This window comes from Furipterus horrens, unplaced genomic scaffold (assembly GCF_987537825.1).
Source record: "Furipterus horrens unplaced genomic scaffold, mFurHor1.1.pri manual_scaffold_6, whole genome shotgun sequence".
Lineage (NCBI taxonomy): Eukaryota > Metazoa > Chordata > Mammalia > Chiroptera > Furipteridae > Furipterus > Furipterus horrens.
The window spans coordinates 180,141,332-180,161,940 of NW_028327176.1; the positions used below are offsets into that span (position 1 = coordinate 180,141,332).

A 20,609-nucleotide genomic window follows, 5' to 3' on the forward strand; every position below is an offset into this window, starting at 1 on the left:
ACTCAGGGGCCCCAGTGTGGACTGGCTAAATGGCTAGTCATAACATTTAGTTTTTATTGGAAGAGGGTCCTTCCCTATGTCCTTGCTGTAAAGGAGCCATTAAAACCTAAAGGAGGTTACTCCTTATTAGCTGAACCCCCCTAGCAGTGCACGGCATTGTGGGCGTCCAGGGACGGAAATGTCCCCACTCTTAATGAAAATGATACAAACAATGGCTCGTGCCCAAGCTTTCACACTTGTTTTTCAACCAAGGCTTGGCCGGCAGAGGCAGAGTTGTAATTCCTTAGGTCGCTTGAGAGCTCGAGGGTTGAGGTGTGGATTGTAATCCATTCTTTGTGAACCCTTTCCGCAGGCGTAGCTTAAAGATGCACTTCTGGAGTATGTGTGGCCACCATGTTTCAGTGAAGGGCGTGATTGGAAACTGGTGCAGGCGGGAGACTGCAGCGCGGCTGCTCTTTCAACAGGCGATTTGTTCTCCTGTCTGTGGCTCATTTCCATGCAAAGAGCCTGACATCAGAGCACCTTTTGTTGCTAAACGCTCTCTGTAGCTTAGAGGGGAGAGAGTCATGTGGAGCTGGAAGAGCTCATTTGGAAGAGAGGGGTCCCGGGGAGTCCTTCCAAGTTCCAGAGGCACCGCGGTCACCCCTGCGGGGCCCTGCCCAGACTTGCTGGCAGAAGTGAGTCGCGTGGCTTAGCGAGTCGGTGCCCGTCACAGGAAGAAACGCCTTCGCAGAGGCTTTAATTGCTTCTGGGCTGCCAGAAATCCCCGCCGTAAAACTCAGTGGTGCGAACTTTGCCTCTTGCTACCCAGTGGCCGCGCGCAGCCGGGGTGGGAAAGTTTCTGGAGTTGTCAGTCGCGCACCCCGCTGCCACCTAGAGCCGAGGTGCGGGAGCCTGCGAGGGGTCCCCGCGGCGTTGCTGGGGGATGCGGCGTGGGGGCACGGCTCAGTGACGCGGCGGGCGGGGACCTGGCGCCGGGGCTGGACGCGCGCCTCTGAGGGGCGTGAGTGCCCCAGGGACCGGGACGCACGGCCCGGGGACGCGTGCGGGACGCGGTCATGGAGGATGCGGGAGCAGCTGCGCTGGGGCCCGAGGCCGAACCCGAACCTGAGCCCGAACCCGAACCTGAGCCCGAACCCGAACCTGAACCCGAACCCGAACCCGGGCCGGATCCCGAACCGGGGCCAGGGACGGAGCCCGAGACGGAGCCTGAGCCGGAGACCGAGACGGGCGCCAGCATGTCCAAGACGTTCTCGCGGCTCTGGACCGATGTGATGGGCATCCTGGTGAGTTCCCTGGAGCAGGGGAGACTCCTCGCGAAGAGTCAGTTGCGGGCCGGCGGGGCAGGGCAGCCCCCCTCGGCGACCCCGGGCTCCCTGCGCGCGCGCCCCGACTTGGCCAGCCGGTTCTTTGGAGTCGTTCTTCTCTGGCTCCAGTTCTTAAGGGGTTAAATTTACACACGGTCTAGGATTTCAACCCTAATTAAAAAATAACCAGCCACAGATCACATCAAAGGTTTTTTTTAAACAATCGAGTGGTAGTCAACAGTTTAATCTGGGACACCTGCTGAGAAGTTGGTGTGGAAAAGGCTGGAAAGACTCCTTCAAAGAGTAAATGTAAATAAATAATATTTGGCGGGTGTGCTGTCACAGTGGGAGTTGGGAAGAGGCTGAGTCTACTGATGTTTATCCCGTCACCGTTTGCTGTCTGACCAGGAGAGAAAAACAACCATAGCCTTACTCAGCACCGCCGAAAAGTTTACTTAGTCTGTTTGCAGTTTTTCAACTTGTAGAATTACAGGGTATTTGTTGTTACATGTTTGGGACTAAAAACAGAGGGGCTTATTTTGCTCAATGTCTTGTCCAGTAACGTTTTCAAACCGTCCGTAGATTCAGCATAATTTCTGAAAAATAGAAATGAAGCTTTAATTGCTGAAGGCTCGATGCCTGGGGGTATTTGATTTACTTTGATGGAGCATTGGGGAGGCAGGTAGATGAATCAGCCGAGGGTCCGACATCTTAATCCTCATGTAAAAAGTCAATTTTTGCTTAAAGATTTGGAGTTGGCAGTTGTGAAGATCACTGAAAAAGGCTCAGGATTTACTTTGGGATCTTTGATTTTTCAAGTGGAGGGTGTAGTTTCTAGAAAGAAACTCGTTATGGAACGATGAACCAATGTATTGTTTTTAGCATAGTAATTAAGGTTTTAGGCTTTACAGTGAGTAAGCCTGGATCAAATCTCAACTCTCCACTGATTTTATGGCCAGGATATTCATTCTCTCTGATCTTCAGTTTCATCACTCGAAAAATGAGGCAGAAGAGCCTTGCTTCTTAGGTTTACCAAGATCAACTAATCTGATGTATATGTGGTATACTGCCTGGCATGTAGTAGGTGCTCAATAAATGATAATTTTTTCTTTCCTACAAATAGTCTTGTGTCTGATTTTTGCTACCTGAAGTCTAGTATATTTAGTTTTCAGGTGTCCATTGGTGTTTATAATTATCACTGCACAGAGAACCAGGGAAAGTTGGTCAGAGATTTTTCTTTAAAAAAAAAAAAAATTTATTGTTTTTTCTATTACAATTGGCCCACTTTTCTCCCCATTGCTTCCCCCACCTGCCCACCCCCTTTCCCACAGTCAGTCCCCACCCCGTTACCCTGTTGTCCACGTCCATGGGTCATTTTTACTAGTTCCTTGACTAGAGCCTTCCCCTTCTTTCCTCCCTTCTCCCCTCCCCCTCCTCCCTGGTCACTGTCAGTCTGCTCCTTGTTTACTTGCCTCTGGTTCGGTCAAAGATTTCTGTCTGCTCTTCTCACGTTCTGATATTTTTAAAAAATGTATGTACTTTTACATTTTAAACGTCCTGTCTTTGACTTTTCTGAACATTACTAATGAGTATAGTCCTTCAGTGAAACTACAGAAAGCCCAGGAAGGAAGCTTAACCTTATTTCTTGCTTAGATCTCTCTGAACACTTATAAGTCATTGAGAAAGCGGGTTTGATACCATCACAGTGCATCCTCACTAGGGCTTAGGGGAAGGGACAGTTGGAGGGGCTCACTTAAATGGAAGTGTGGGCTCAGGGATGTTTGGAGGGGAAGGTTAGCAGGTGGCACTTTCTGAAAATTTACTCTTTTCTCTGGCAGATTCTAGCACTGCTGGGTCAGTTGCAGCTGAGTGTGCTGTGGCTGAGTTATGAAATGGGGTGGATGGAGCTCGAGAATCTCTGGCCTGTTACTCAAAGGGCAGATACAGGAGAAAAGGAGATACCCACTTTTTAATTTATTCATTGATTTTAGAGAGAGCGGGGGTGGAGGGAGAGAAACATCAGTTTGTTGTTCCTCTTATTTATGCATTCATTGGTTGCTTCTTGTATGTGTCCTGACTGGCGATCGAACCCACAACCTTGGGGGATAGGGCTGACTAACTAACTGAACTGCCCGGCCAGGGCAAGAAAATATGTACTTCTCACAGAACCAGTTCAGTGTGAGGCTGGCAAGAACGTAAAGATTGTCCCAAAGAGGTTATGCTCACTTCCGTGTATCCATTTTTTATATAGTATTATTTTCCTTTGAGGTAAACTTGAACATCAGAATTCTTCCTTAGTAAAATTCAGAAGACATGGGTTACCTCTCCTGGAGAAAGTCACCAGGTTAAAAGGAAGGATCTCTATTCTATTAGAAAACTGTCATGTAATTGTTTGTATGAAACTGCATCTTCAGTGGAATATATCACAACACTGACTGTTGCCATTCTCTGTTTTTACTGAGATTTTTTAAAAACACAGTTTCCTTCATTTTGTATTTAAAATATGGGACTTTACGATCTGTCAGCCTAAACAGAGGACAGGAACCTGATGCCACGATTCTCCATCGTAAACTGTCCCAGATCACCTTGGTAAATGTAATTATGTACAGTATTTTAGGGAAATGCTATTTGAAAGATTGTCTTTCAATGCTGAACTTGAGGGGAGTAGAGCTAGTGAGGGTTTCAGGCACAGTTCCTACTTTATTTATTTAGATTCTTCAAAGGTGTGAAAAACAAACCTCAAGGCCTATTAAGTTAAATCTTTTTTAGGTGAACGAGAACAGTTGCTGCCTCCAAAGATTTTGGTGTGCTGTGCCTGGGAAGGGTGTTGCCCAGAGGCAAAGATCTCACTCAGTAAATACGGGTGCTTGAGTTTTATCAGGACACACTTTGCATTTAAATTAATCCAGTCTTGCACAGTTCCTCACCTAGCAGTTGCTTTTAGATACTTGTTAACAAAATGCTTATTTAGAGAAGAAATAATGGTATAATTTACGGCAGGAAGTTGTTAGAGCTGCGCTTGAATGAATAAATGCTAATAGGTGAATATATAAATAGAGAATTAGGAGAAAATGAACTTAGCAAAACACTGTCAGTTATAAATGCCAGGAGGGCAGGGTCAGTATTTTACTCATTTTTCTATCTCCAGAACCTGGGACTGATTGGGTACTGAGACTATGGTTTTATGAAATATAAAAGAAAAAAAAGTATGTGCTTCTTACTTTGATGTGCAGAGGCCACATCAAAATAAGAGTTCTGTCAAGACTCACGGACCCATATTAATTAATTGGACAGTTTCATCATGCAAACTAAAATCCTGGCGCTTGCTGGAAACAGTAAGAGCGAATTGTGAAATGTGTGTAAATCCTGAGCAGTTAAACCATGGTGTTCTTGTGAAGTGTGCTATTCTGTTCTCTAACTTTGCCACATGTGGCCTGCCTGGGTTTTCAAAGCATGCTTAGATTTCTACCTAGAAGTGCAAAACAAGTTAGAATCCTGTGGAATTTTATATTTCCTTTTTCTTTCTTGCTTTTTTTGTTGTTGTTGTTGTTGTTTGTTTCCGGTGGGGGAGTTTAGATGTTTTTGAGAGGAATTGCTAAAGCAAATTAGATATGGTTGGTCAGTTTTTGAGCACTGATGATCCATTTGGTAAATGGCTCTAAACTTTTCCCTCCAGAATTTGAGGCCCTCTTAAAGCTGAGCTAGGCATTCAAAGCTACTTGTTAACTGGGAATGGAAGGGAAGAGAGTTTGTAAATGACTATTGTTTGCAAGATCCTGCAAGAGGTACCTCCCCCAGCCTTGTATTTCCCCTGTTCCCTGCTCTGTGCCTACAGTTGACACCCATTTCCTAGCAATGCTTAGAGAATGTCCTTTGTATAGAGACACTCTGGACCTTCTCTCTCATCTGAATCCTTTGCAGTCTGCAGAAAAATAGGTAGTAAACTTCAGGCCACGATAGGTTTATCCTGATTGGGTATTTGTTAAAGGCCCTTTAAAAAAAAAAAAAAAGACCCTCCTTTGCTTTGCAGTTTTAGGAAAAGTGTGGGGGAGGGGAGATGTTAGTAAGATCCCTAGGGAGCTTTTAAAATGCAAACTTCTTTGAAAGTAGTAATTCCTTGGGTGGTGTCCATCAGCTAATGACTTAATTAATTGGAATTGGAGAGTCACCCTCAGTATCAAATAGTCTGACTTCATCTTAATTTTATGTTCCTGTTAGCCCGCCCAAAGCTTTCTGGCTTTTTATAAGTGGAGAAGTTGCAGGGTGACGTATCAGAGGGGCTGAAGAGACCTTGGAAGTGAGCCTTTCAACTCCCAGTTTTAGAGAGGAGGGGGAGAAGGGCTGGAGGGAGCAGAGGCAGGAGCTGAGCAGGACAAGACCCGATGAGGCTTTTATCATTTTGGCCTGGCTAAATCTCTTACTGTCGAAAAAGACCCGTGCCCTAGAGTGACCTTTCATGCTCCCCTTCTTCCCCTATTCTGCCTTCATTTGCCATTCTCTACTTTGAAACTCTTCCCTCCTGACTCATCACTGACATCCTGTTTTTCATTGTTTACTTCATCTTCTGATGAGAGAAGGCGGCTCCCCCGGCAGTGGCAGGAGGCAGTGGTCACAGTACTGCGTCCCTGTGATGTGTCCCTGTGATGTGCTGGGCCCTTCCCATATCTGACCCTCTTATTGGGACCAGTGAGCATTATTGTCCCCACTGTACAGTGGTGGGGTAAACATGCCTGGCCTAAAGCACACAGATAGGAAACAGAGGAGCCAGGAGTCAGATCATGTGTTATTTCCCGGAAGTTAATTCCTAGTTGCAATTTTATATTTCATTCTGTCGTGTATGTTGCTTGAGCTATTGAGCTAAGTACTAGCAACATGTGCTCTTGGCTTCCAGAAAGACAATTTTGTAGTAAAAGCAGCCCTGCCATCCCTTCCTGTCCCACAGTGCAGTGGGCAGAGCACCCCCAGGCGGCAGGGCAGTGTGGACAGGGAGCCAGGAGCACAGAAAGGACGTGGGGACAGTGGTGCACAGGGGGGCCAGTTCCCAGAAATGCCATTTGATTTGGGCCCTGGCAGTGAGGAGACAGTCCCTCTGAGGGTTAAAGAGGAAAGAAGGTAGGAAGCACCTTGTGGGCAGAGCCAAAAGGAATAAAGATGGGTGTGCTCAGGACCCTGAAAGGGGACCATGCGACTAGGTCCTGAGCGCGAGGTACGCTTCTGCTGAAAGCCACTGCAGAATCGTCAACTGGCATGTGACACAGTCACTTCTGTGTTTTAGAAAAGTAACATTTGTGGGTGAGGAACTGGTGATGAATTTGGAGGGAGACAACTAGTGATCCAGGCAAGAGAAGATGAGGCCCTGCACTAAATGCTGATGAAACGTACCAGTTATCTATCATCTGGCTTCCATTAGGTCCAATGTCTTACTCAATATCTGCAAGTAATCAAGGATTGCTTCACGGTACCTTTTCTTTTGATAATTCTTTTAAGCTCAAGAATGGGCTGGGTTAATGAAAGATTTTGAGAGATGTGGTAGTCTGATTTTTTTCCATTCTGAGGAAATATCTATCTGGATATTTATGTTTATATTTATGTGTCTCTGTATACTGGAGGATATGATATGGGCCCTTAAAGATGGGAGTTATTATTTATAATGATGTGCACACAATGCTGTAGCTAAATAGCCTTTAATTCCATCTTTTCAAAGCTAATTCTGGAGGACAGCGAAGTAGAGGGAAATATTCAGTTGTGCACATTGATTCATAAGCAAATCTGTAGCTCAGTTTTATGAAAGACATAAAAGGAAAACCTATAGCTAGTGGTTTATTTAATGTATTCTTTTTAAGACTGCTTTCCACTTCCGACTTGACCATCATAATCCTGTTGTGATATATGATGTGCTTACCCATGGTTTCCTCCCATTCTTATCATTCAGTAGAAATAAAATTGATCTCAAAATAGAGAATTAATGGATAGAGAGGCCAAGGTTCTAAAAGTTAACTATACCATTTAATACCAGTGAGTAAAGACTAAGACTGTAAGAATTAACCAAATCTTAAGACTAATTTTGATGTATTTACGACTACGTGGGTTTGTCATTTGTCAGATGGTGTGATCATTTATTTATTAATTTACTTTTGGTGGCAAGACTTGAAAATGGTGGCTGGCTTCCTCATTAGCTTTGCTCCTAGCCAGCTGTTTAGTGGCCCTTCTGGGTAGCATTAGTCAGGCGAGATGCTTCGTAGAGATAACCTATCTTGTATTTTTTTATTGCATGTCAAGTCATGTAATAGAGACCACTCCAGCAGGGAGACTAGGTACCTAGGCATTATGGTATCTCTGTGACTTAGAAGACAAAAGCTTGGTAATGAGGTAGGTTTCCTCTCTGTAATCCATATTCTTTCTTTTCTAAAGGGAGCTCTTGTCGTCTTTCACCTTTTTAACATGATTGGTGAAAACATGAATACGTTTGTGTTTATAGTGAATGGTCTGGGGACTATTGTTCCATGCTTTGTAAAGATACATTGCGGCTCTCCTTGGTGTCTAGGCTGTGTCATTGATTTACAGTTGACTTTGGTGCTGCATCATTGTTTGTTAGTTTGGTTTCACAGCAAGTGGTGAGTGAGAAAGGTCCACTGTATCTGCCCATCACTCTGCCTGATTGTAGTTTCATTCTCTCCCCTGGCATGCAGGTAATACCAGAAGTAAAAGTGAAAGAAAAATAAATGCATATAATTGTCATTTTAATTAAAAGTGCTGTGAGGATAAAATCTTGGTATGTGTCCTGAGCCCTAGTAATTTTTGAAATTCATCTTAGGTAATTTTGTGGACTCTAATACGTAATAATTTTTCTTAAAACTTCCTCTATCAAGAAACAAGTTTTCTTCGCTAAAGCTAAAAAAAAAAAAAAAAAAAAAAAAAAAAAAAAAATTAATAAAAGGTTTATATGCTTTTTTAGGCACTTTAAAAAATAGTTTCAATATGAAGTCATTGTAGAAGAAATGAGTTTAAAAATAAATATATTTGTTATAGGCTAACATCCATTTTCAGAGGATTTTAAAGATTTCACTTAAAATAAACTATTAACAATTTTACAGATGACCTTCTGTGGAAATGCCCAGGGTTAAAAAAATATTTTTTAAATGAAAAATAAGATAATCGTACACACCTAGAACAATGGCCAAAACCTACTGACAGCACCCAATGCTGGAGGATGTGGAGTCACAGGAACTCTTGGTCGTTGCTGGGGGTGGTGGAAATAGTACAGCTGACAGTCTGGCTCTTTATTACAAAACTAAACATAACCTTACTTTCCCGTTCAGGAGTTGTGCTCCCTGGTATTTACCCAAAGGAGTTGAAAACTTAGTTTCATGAAAATATTTGCACACAGTTGTTTATAGTAGCTTTATTCATAATTGCCAGAACTTGAAAGCAACCAAGATGTCTTTCAAGAAGGTGAATGGATAAGTACCATATTTTTTGTACTATAAGACACACCCGACCATAAGACGCACCTTGGTTTAGAGGAGGAAAACAAGAGAAAAAATATTCTGAACCAAATGGTGTACTAAAATATTTAATAAAATATAACAGAATAATATTTCAACCATGTAAAGTGAACAGCAGTCAACAGTGGTATTAAGAACCATCATCACTGTCATTAACAAATGAGGAGAGACTTTAAGGTTCAGGTACTCTTCTAGTTTTCTGGGAACCGCAAGAACTCATTATCGCTAGTGTCAGGATTTATGAAGCTCAGTTGCTCACAATCACTGGTATCACTTTCTTCGCTGTCTTCATACTGACCACACGCCTTGAGATTCAGCAGTAAAGTGGGACATTTAAGCGTCCCCGGGGGTTCCTCTTCAAGCAGCTGTCACCACTGCTGACAGGTCAGGTAATACACATCACGATCTGTGATGCAATATTCGTTCCATAAGATGCACAGACATCCCCCCCCCCGCCCCCCACTTTTGGGGCAAAAAAGTGCATCTTATGGAGCGAAAAATACGGTAAATTGTGGTACACCCAGACAGTGGAATATTGTTCAGTACTAAAATATGAGCTATCAAGCCATCAGAAGATGCGGAGCAATAAATGCCTATTGCTAAGTGAAAGAAGCCAGTATGTGAAGGTTTCTGATTCTGGCTGTTGATCATGTTAAGACACATCCAAATCTGTAGAGAATTTTATGAGTTTATTTTTTGAGCCAAAACTGGTGACATATACTAGGGAGCAAGATCTCAAATGCTCCAGATTACGACAGTTTTTTTAATGCATTTGAAATTAAGGAGAGGATGTGAGGAAAATTTCATGAAGGAGGGAAAAAGCAAGGCGGGGCTGGATAACAGGATAGTTCTGTAATCTCATGCTTTAGAAGGAGGGGTCTGCCTTAAAAGGTGGTCACACTTTAGCAGGAGAGGTCTGAAAAAGAGACATTTCCAAGGTGTGTTATCCTAGGTGCCCGGAAGCAATGGGCAGGGTTTGCTTGAGGCAAAGATAAGCCTTTTCTAAGATGTATGCCTGGGACCTTTGCCCTGGCTGGTTTAGCTCAGTGGATTGAGCGTCGGCCTGCGAGCTAAGTGTCGCTGGTTCGATCTTCCAGTCAGGGTACATCAGAGAAGGAAAACTCTGACTCCAAAAAACCTCCGCTGCCTTGCGGCATACCTCTTCAGGGGAAAGGCTAAGGGAGTAAACCCCGACAGAAAATCCGGAGCCGGAGTCCCTAAGGCGGTTTGACGTTGTAGTCAACACCGGCAACTCCTGCGGCGCACCTGAACCCAAGCTGTATCGACTCCGTCTTTCCCTTGGACCCTTCAGCTGCGAAGAGAGGGGGGGTCTGCTGCATGGGCAACAGCAGACCCTCCATATTACCCTGCCCAGGCTCTGTAGCTTCAGCGTCATCACAAGATGTCGATTCAACACGGGAGGAGACAGATACCATGTCACTCCCGAGTCGGACTGCGCAGCCATTCTCGGCGGTGCAGATAGACTCTTGAGAAGCTACACCATCGTCTCTCGAGACGGACGGCTGCCGACGACGACGATGCCTGGGACCTGCCCCCTTAGGAATTTAGGTTTAGATCACCCTGTGAGGTTACTTTATCCTAGAACCTCTTTCTTCCTTTACATGACTTTGACACGTGGAAAAGGCAAAACTGTGGAGATTAAGTAGATTATCTGGGGTTGGAGGGGAGGGAGGGATGAATAGGTAGAGGACAGTATTTTTATAATCAGGAGTATCAGTCCTTACAAATGGTCCAAGCCCCAAAGGGTGTACAACACCAAGAGTGAACTGTAATGTAAACTTTGGATTTTGGTGATTATGATACATCCATGGAGGCTTATTAGTTCTTACAAAATACCACTCTGGTGGGTATGATGGATTTTTTTCAGTACCCAAGCTGTTCTCCAGTTCTCCGCAGACACTGACTGGGTGTCCCACAGGCTAAGGGCTCAGTCCCAAAGTCTGCCCCTACTTCCGATGCCAATTGGAGGTTCCCATAACCACCTCTTTGGGTTCCATTAATTTGCTACAGCTGCCCACAGAACTCCAAGAAACCAGTTTACTTACTCTGTTAGCCAGTTTACTTGTTAGATTACAGGAACAGCCAGATGGAAGAGATGCATCTTCCAAGGTTATGTGGGGAGGAGCTTCCAAGTCCTCCCGTGCTCCAAAACTCAGGGGCTTTCAGAACTGCCCTTCTGGGGTTTTATGCAGTCATCGTTGACTAACTCGTTGGCCTCTGGCCCTAGAACTCAGTGTGCAGACCTCCTCTCTCCGTTCCTTGGAGGTGAGGTGGGGGTTTGAGACTCGGAGTGCCTACCCTCTCTGATCACTTGGTCTTTCTGGTGACCAGCCACATCCCAAGGCTTTCTAGCAACCCCACCCTAGGTCACTTTAAAAGCATAAATTTAGGGACTGCTAGTGAATGACGAAAGAGACTCCTAGTGAGTGACAGAAGGGACTCCTAGTGAATGACAAAAGACACTCCTGTCACTCTTGAAATTCCTAGAGTTTTAGGAGCCTTGTTAGGACAGGAAAGAAGACCAAGTATTGAGTATGTATATGGTTGTTTTTAGAGGGGAAGGGAGGGAGAAAGAGAGGGACAGAAAGAAACATCAATGTGTGGTTACTTCTCACGCTCCTCCCCGCGCCCCCCCCGACCCCCAAATGGGGACCTGGTCCGCAACCCAGGCATGTGCCCTGACTGAGAATCGAACCAGTGACCCTTTGGTTCACAGGCCGGTGCTCAATCTACTGAGCCACACCAGCCAGTGCTTCCCCTCCATTTTGCTGTGACTCTTAAACTCTAAAAAAATCAAGTCTTAATGAAAAAGTAATAATATATTTAAATTAGAACAATCAGAGCAATAAGAAAAAAAAATCAATGAAACATCTCAGATATTCAGCATCTTTTCATATCTCTGTTGGCCATTTGTATGTCCTCTGGAAGGAAGTGACTGTTTGGGTCCTCTGTTCAACTTCACTAGCTATTAGGGAAATGCATATCCCACCTCATATGTGTTAGAATGGCTATTATCAATTATTCACAGTAGCCAAGACATGGCAACAGCCAAAGTGTCCTTTGATAGAGGATTGGGTAAAGAAAATATGGTACGTATATATGAGGGAATACCTCTCAGCCGTAAGGAAAGATGAAATGCTGCCATTTGCGCCAACATGGATGGACTTAGTATTATGTTAAGTGAAATAAGTCAGTCAGGAGAAGCTAAGAATCATATGCTTTCACTCATGTGGGATATAAAACCGACACTCAGACACAGAGAACAGTATGTGGTTTCCAGAGGGAAGGGGGAATGGGAGGCCGTGAAGGGTAAAGGGAGCCAAATACATGGTGATGGAAGATGATTTGACCTTGGGTGGTGGGCACACGATGCAATATACAGATGATGCATCATAGAAACGTACACTTGAAAATGATATAATTCTATTAACCAATGTCACCCCAATCCGTTTAATAAAAAAATAAAAATCAACACCTTTTAGAAGGCTGAAAGGTTGTTTTTAGCGTTAGGAGCAAAGGGAGTCGTGTACACTGTTGAGGTTCAAGCCTGGCTTCAGCTTTTAGTGGACATGTGTTGGCTGGGTGAGTGCCCTAACCATTCTGTGCCTTGATTTCCTCATCTGTAATATGAGGATGAAAGCAACCAGCATTATTGGATCTGGTGAGATTAATTGAATTACTAGAACTGTATGGCATATGGTAAGCAGATCATACATGTTTGTTTAATTAGTAATAATTGAATCTCCTATAGTTAGAATGTGAATTAATTTTCCCTCATTTTCATCTTTTAAGTGGAGGGATGATCTGGTTCTACATGTTGAATTTAGGGTTGATATTAACTATTGATTTAATTTATGTCAAATGCCCTAAGAAGAAATACATAAATTGCTTCAAAATATGAACCTTCAGCTTACATGTTAGGAATTGGGTGTTGAAAAAAATACTTTTTCATACTAAAGAGAGAGAATGTATAAAACTTGTGAATAGGCAGGGGTTTCTGGAGGCAAGAAGGCATTTATAATGAAAACATATTTTCTGTTTTAATGGTGTTCGGATAGTTATTTTCAGTTCTTTTGTGACTAAGTAGCACCATATTATGAGATCTTTTTAATAGTTGATTTATTAGAAACATGTAAAATACTGAAAACATCCACTTAACTAATGATTTTCTTTTTTGAGTGCTGGAATCATGTGAATGTTGATCTTTTTGGCAAAATATTTTCCCAGAGTCTTATTGACTTAACCACTCTTTCTGTCACAAATTATTCATTCTGGATCTTTGCATTTTAATCAGGAGTCTTGAGGTCCTAATCAAGCATTTCTGCTAGTTTTCCGTGGGAGCATCCTCACCGGAGCCCAAAGCAACCTGCAAACACATTTCAGCATGCATATGGTGGAAAATGGGATTCACTGTGGTTCAAGGAAGCATTGTGAGCTTGTTATAAATAAATTTGCCACATGCATGCCTTATTATTATTATTATTATTATTATTATTATTATTATTATTTGCATCTAAAGGAAACCTCAAGGAAGTTGAAATCTTCAGGGAAGTCTATAAAGACCATGAATACTTTATGCTGGGAGGAGACAACATTTCATTTTCAAAGCATATCTTCTCACGAATGAGTTTTATCAGAACTTTCCATGAAATCATAGCGTGAGGACAGTCTGCTGGGGTAAGGTCATTGCTGCCTTCTGCAGCCCGTCAGTCAGACTCCTGTAACATGTGGTGTCCAGGTGGTAACTTCCTGAAAGCGCCTCGTAACACTGATGCGTGGGAGTGATTTGCCCTGATTGGTGCATTACAAAATGGAGGTTACATGATGAGCATTGAAGTAAATAGGTGTTGAATGAGTCATACATGATACTTGAGTGATAGAGTAAAATTCATGTGATGTAACTTTAACATTAACAGTGAAATACAGGGTGGGGCAAAAGTAGGATTATAGTTGTTCCTATGGAAATTAATACAATAATGGATACATAATAATGGAAGCATAAACTCTGTTTCGTGTACTCACAACTGTAAACCTACTTTTGCTCCACTCTGTAACCCCTACATGAACATTCTCTGTGGAAGAACTCTGGACTTCGTCACTGAAGGGCTCTGCATTCCGAGCCTGTGCCTTCAAAAGTCAGGATGCTCTTCTATCTACGATGGAAGAGCTTCCGCAGAAACTGGGAGAGAGACAAATAGAACTAATACACCCCTTAAACATCAGGAGATTTTCAGCAGATCACATCCCTTACTCTAAAGAAGTGCTGCGCTAGAGATTAGGGGAGAGTGTTTACGTTGGTATCATTCCTTGCACTTCTAGTGTCTTTACATACACTGACTGGTTTAATGCTCTTTAGGCGACCAGAAAGCCCACCTTGTTGGCAGCTACTGTTCTTGAGCCATGTGAGTGATCTAGGGTTTCCTGGTTTCCTTTTCAAACACACACCCAGTTCATTGACCATATTTCAATACCCACAATTCAACAATTGCTGAGTGATTGTGGCTTTGGCAAATTTTGGGCTTCTGAAGACATATATTCTCGATTGTATTCTTGCAAATGTTGGCAAATGCCCTCCAAAAGTAGACCAGACTCAGATGGATATGAGCTCTGCTATTTGAGCAGAGTTTGGGGGTAAAGCCAGGAAGTGATCTGCCCTCTGGGTTTTCCCACTTCCCCCCGGGGGGCTTGGTTCCTGGGCTCTTGGATGCCATGGTGTCGGGTCAGTGCAGCATACACTCAAGACTTTGCAGGCTCACCTCTTCCAAGGGGGCAGAGAGAAGTACAGATGTCTGGTGTTTCCTTGTTGCCAGCTTGCCACAAACTCTAGAACTGCACACTTTAGTTCTTGCAGTTTGTCCTTCTGTTGTGGAAAACAGGACGGCCCACTTCCACAACGCTGGGAAAGACAAACTCTTGTCAGTCAAAAAGTTTTTCAAGCTGCAAAGTAGTTTGGCTTTATAATATTAAGCTAGACTTTTTCTTTTTTTTTAAATCAAGTTTTTTTTGAAAGACACACAAACCAATTTTTTGTGGACTGACTTGCAGACAAGTTTGAGGGTGTTCTGTACCAAGTCCTTGCATGTGAAGAAAATCCAGGGCAAGAGTTTGTCAAGGACACTAAGTTCCAGATGGTTCTAGAAGATCAGCCAAAGACCGAGTGAACAAGCCAAAGCCAGATGGGTATGCACCCGGAACTTGCTAGTTAGGTCAAGATCAGTAGGTACTGGCTTCTGCAATGTAATTGGCAGCCAGGATTGATGAGGCTTGGAATGCTGTTTTGGTAGGAAAATGACAACAAAATAAGTGAGGGGCAGGGGCAGGGACATACTTACTACCTTCTGTGGTGCTATGAAGGTCTAAATCAAAACAAGCTATATTAGTGCATGCTGCCACCGCTAGGAAGAGGCAAGGGAGGGTTTATCCTACAGGTTTCAGAGGGAGCTTGGCCCTGGTGATACTTTGATTTTGGACTTCTAGCCTCTGGAACTTGTGGGACAATAAATTTCTGTTTTAAGTCTCCCAGTTGATGGTGGTACTTTGATACGGCAACCGTAGGTAACTGATACGGGTGGGTGCTTAATGGTCTCCTTTCTATAGCAGAGCAGGTGTTGGGAAAAGGGGGAAAGTACAAAGAGAGCTGAACTTTCTCCAGTTTTAGCACTTTGCACAGGCCCACACCCTGACCAGCAGAAGAAGGAAAATTGAGAGATGAGCCGTAAGCCTCAGTAAGAACTTGACCATAACCGCGGCAGCATGGATACCCGTTCAGCAAAGCTTTATTGGGAATGGGTGGGTTGCACCATTGGGAGGAAGTCAGATTCCTCCGTTCCTCTCCCGGGTGCTCTTTAGAGAGTAAGGAGGGACAAAGAGAGAGGAAAGTGCAGTCAGTTTCCTGGGTGGAAGTCCACCCAACGTTAATTAGACTGTAGGTGAGGAGGAAGGAAGTAGACTTGGGAAAGGGAAGAAATTGCGTTTTGTTTCATCTTCCTTCCCAAATAATGCCTCAGCGCAGTGCCTATGGCTTTTCCTTCTTATGCTCACCATTTTTACTGTTACATTTTTGGGAGGTGAAGAAATATCACACCCCTTCTTCCCTCCCAATCTCAGCCACTGCCCGGGACAGAGTTGGTGGTAGGGGGTGTGGAGAGAAAAGTCTTAGCTCAGCACAGATCAGAGTCCCGTTGGTGCTGGTTTTCTTGAACTGGCTTCTAAGATGAAGCAGATAAACTGCTGGGGAGGAGGGCAGGGTTCAGTGACTGGAAAAAGAGGTTTGGGGGATGGGGCTACATGACCTCCCCCTCCCGCAGCCAGTGTTAGTGGTGATAACCATAAAGCTGGGACTGCCTTTCCTTTTGAATCTTAGCCTCATCCTTCCAGTACTGTGAGGACTAGATTAGGGAAGGAGTGATAGAGGTATCTGGATGAAAATGTTCATTTCTGCTTGAGATGCCTCCCCGGGTACCACTTCACTTCCCTGGTCTTCGAGGTTGTATAGAATGACACAGGTGTGTAAGCTATAATGCAAGATTTGGGGAATCAAGAATCACTTCCTACTGGGTTGCTGAGGGTCGATGACTGAAGCCAGAATCCTTCATCACTTCCTTCTGGAGAGTGTTACACAGCCCAGCAGACACAGAGAAACTTCTGTTTTTCAGAGGAAAAGGAAAGTTTTCGAGTTGAGTTTGAAAAGGAAGGTGACTCATTGTCCCAAAGGAAAAGGGTCCTCAAAGCTTTGGGAGATGGCCCACTACTGCCACCTCTTCCTTTGGAAACATACCAAGTGGCCACAGAAGGTTAAGGAGGTGTGTTGACCAGAGTGCAATCCCTTAAAAGAATGACAGAGGAATCGGTAACTTGGAATCAAGCTGCTCAGTGGGTGAAAAAGGACGTAGACACCTGCTGAGTGCAGAGTGGGAGGTAAAAATGCCAAGGTTGGCTGTCCTCATGACATTCAGAACTCATGACTTAATATTCAAGAGAACAGAACACCAGAAATGACTATAGTTGGGGCAGGAAATGACTCAAGGGCGAAAGGAAGATTTGTGTCCATGGAAGGTCAAGGTGTGAGAGTAAGTTTTGGCTGGTGGTTTTGCCTAAGACAGGCAGGCTCGCTGACATGGGAGCTGGGAGAACACAGGGACAGAGTGAGCGCCGTTCCCAAGAGTTCCAACAGCAGGACCCGTTGCAGAAGAAGAAAATGAAACGTGAAGTTCAGGGTGTCAGTTTTACAAAGTCAAGAATGTTCTATGATTAGTAAAGTCATTTTCTCCAACCAGTTTACTGTGTCCCATTTTGACCAGGCAAGTTCCTGGCTGTCTTGTGGTTTACAATTTTGGACGGTTTGTTTATTTATTTTTTAAGTAGATCTCTTGATATTGCAAAATCAGTATTTCTGTGAACGCTTTAGCACTTCCTATTTGTAGCATTCATTTGCCATTCATCGTGTAGGAAGTCTGTTCGCCGTCATTTTTGTTGTGTGATTGAACTCTTTCTTTTTAACTGAAACTTGTTGGGGGCACAGAGCTCCCTACAGAGATGCTGTCGGTTCCCCTGAGAGGGCATAAGAGGAGAGAGGCAGCAGTGGTTCGCCTTGCCCCCTCTCTCTGCCCCATAGCTGCATCCCTTGTCAGGAATTCAAGTGCTGCATCCTCACTTCCCTTAGGGGCCTTCTGCATGTTGCTGTCCCGTGCTGATGTACATCTTGCTGTCCCGCGCTGATGTGAATCAGTTAAAGGGGAGCATCAGTGGAAAGAGCTATGGGACTGGGAAGACAGAGACAATTTCTGAGGAGGGGAAATTTCAGAAAGGAAGAGGCTGTGCCAAGGAAGTTAGTTAGAAGTTATAAATACTTGGATGAAATGAAGCATCAGGTGGACCAAGAAGACACTTACCTGGAAGTGTTGTCTGGACTTCAGGGGATGACAGTTTCTGAGTGTCTGACTTGAACTGTGCGGACCCTGTGTAAAAGCTTGAGCAGCATTTAGGCTTGGCCCTGAACTTTGTCATTTCTGAAAATGAAACAAAGGAGGCTTCCACTTAGGGTGGTCTCCTCCAAATACTCATCCCCCCTTCTCATCATCTATATGATGGTTCTTACGGATTTGGGAATTAGGGGGCAGCTTGAAATCCTAATTCTGGGTGCTTATACTGCCTTGTCCTGGTCTGTGACTCCCATTTTTTATTGTGAATTCTCTGAGGGAGAATATATGCTGTGGTGTATGGCACTGAGGATTTTTTTGGGGGATGACCCCGTTGGGATTGAATTCTTTTGAACTAGGCCATGGAAGATGGATAAAGGATGCCTCTCATTTCACTTGTGCCTTTTAAAAAACTATTCACCACTTACAACTTTGAATGGCCACCTCAAATTCACTGTGACACAAAGTATGATAGAAATACATATTATGTAATTTATATTTCTGCAGCCTCTTCTGTATAAAACTGTCACTTCCTTGAAGACTGAGTTGGTAGTATGGTCCATTTTTCCTGAGGGGCTATAGACTTAAACGGGCGGGTCAAGGAAGGAGCCGAAAATGAGCCAAGCAAACGAAAATCATGGTGGAGAGCACTTTTGAAGCAGAGAGGACATCGGGGAATCCCAAAGGGAATGCACTTGGTAAGTTCTAGGGACAGAAACAAAATGATTAATGCTTAGTGAGTGTCAGAGATTTGAGAGCAGGTCACCGAGATCGTCAGGCTAGATGACATCAGCCATAGGTTTTTATTTTAAGTATGATTGAAAGTCATTGGAGCATTTCAGTTAACAGTTTTTCAAAGATCACCGGCAGTGTTTTGGGATATGCGTTAGAGCAGGGTTGCAGTGCTGGATTTGGAGAGAAGCGGACAGATGTGGAATTGGTTTTGAGGTAGGGTCTGAATGTGGCCTGGCCTGGACAGGAGCAGGGCAGAGGGGGCTGAGGGTGGCACTAGGAGTTTCGCCTGATCATCTGGGTAGACTGTTTTGAGTTCTGAGGGTGGGGTTGGGAAATCAAGATAAAACCCAATGCCATTCAGCTCATTTCTAGTGAGAATTTAAAACTGCCAAGCAGACTGGACTACTGGGATATTCTCTTTCCTGTAAGAAAATCCACTTGGGAAATATAATTCGGTGTAGAAGGGCACAGAGTTGGGCCGTCTTGATGATATCACCCACGTCCCCCGCCCACTGGCAGCTAGGCTCCAAAAGGCCCCCCGACTACTCCCCTCTCTTGGAAGGCGCTCGAGGTCCAGTCACTCGGGATCAGCTCTTTATTATTATTTTTTAAGATTTTATTTATTTATTTTTAGAAAGTGGGGGAGGGGAGGGAGAAAGAGAAGGACAGAAACATTGATGCGAGAGAGAAATGTTCATCAGTTGCCTCTTGCATGTACCCTAACCTGGGACCAAACCCAGGGATGTGCCCTGACTGGGAATCGAACCGGCAGCCTCTCACTTTGTAGGACGATGCCCCAATCAACTGAGCCACATCTGCCAGGGCAGGCACGATCAGCTCTTTTATTTTGAGCAAGAGGCAGTGTGGCCTGTACTGTAGCACAGGGGTGATAGATTCAGCCACCTCGGATACAGTGATGCAGGTTTGCTGGTGGGGTTGACAGGAAGGACGCCAGGGTAATGGAGGGAATGGATCTGAGAGATTGTAGGAGAGAAACCATGGACTTGGCAACTGATCTGCACTGGGATGGTATGAGGGAGGGAGGGAGCGAGGTGAATGGGTTAGTGCTTGCAGGTCAACGAGCCTGAGGTTCCCTGGTTGAAAGGGATGATGGGGATGTGGTAGGGAAAGCAAAAAGGATGAACAACCTTCATGTGGGTACCCTCTTCAGCTAACTGCTTAAATTGCAGCCCAAGACAGTCCGTTCAGTGTTCTTGAAATTTCTCAGGGCATTGGATCAATTAGGAAAGACCTTCAGTGTTCCCTCTACCCTGTTTGTGTGATATGGCCCACATACTGTCTTCTAAAATAAGATGTATGTTCATGGTAGCCTCATTGTGCCTCCCAGGAAAGGCAGTGACTGAGAGGGTACAGTCACCTTGTAAGGTGCAGGTATTCGGCTGGAGTCCCAGTGCTCACTGACCCGCAGGGTCCGACAGGATTGTTCTCAGCCACGGGAGGAGACCAGGCTCTAACATCAGACCACTGCATGGGTGCAGGCAGCAAATGCCACAGCCCAAGTGACTTGATGGCAGAGGGAAGAGCCTTTATCCTGTGCTGATGTCTCTAGTTCGTATAAACAATAACATGCATGCAGTTTCTGGTACTTCAAAGTATGATTCCCGATATTTAAATGAAGCCTTGTGTTTAAAAAGCTGGAGGTGGGGGTGATAATTGTGTCAGACTTAATTAAATGCCTAAAGAACTCGAATACTGCTGAGTTCCTAAGAATAACATACAGAATAGAGGCATCCTCTGGCTCTGTTTAGACAGGCCTGGAGTTTTGGAACTTTGTAACCCTGGCTAAGGTTTATTGAGTGCTCGCTATGTGACCGGCACTGTGGTAAATACTTTCCACGGGTTATTCAATCTTCATGCAGTCATGCAAGATGAGATTAGGATCTGTCTTGTCACCCCATTTTACAGATTAGGTGGAGTGAGGCTCAGGGTTGGGCCAGGGCCACACAGTGCTACAAGTGAGACATAAGCCCAGGAATTCTGTTTTCACAGCCGGTATTGGTTTCTGCTGCACTCCATCGTGTACATAAATCTTTCTTACATTATTAACATTCCTATTTCCTGAGAGAGCTGTGAGACATTGCTACCCTGGAGATGGGGCAGTG

The 20,609-nt window shown here is 44.3% G+C and overlaps 1 protein-coding gene across 1 annotated transcript in view; it reads left to right on the top strand.

Annotated features, from left to right (window-relative positions):
* Positions 1-401: 401 nt before the first annotated feature.
* Positions 402-20,609, top strand: part of SASH1 (SAM and SH3 domain containing 1) — a 161,631-nt gene continuing 141,423 nt past the window's right edge. Inside the window, exon 1 of the mRNA XM_090279952.1 lies at positions 402-1,286. Coding sequence (XP_090136078.1) covers positions 1,059-1,286 — 228 coding nt within the window. The 5' untranslated portion in view covers positions 402-1,058. The remainder of the gene's footprint in view (positions 1,287-20,609) is intronic.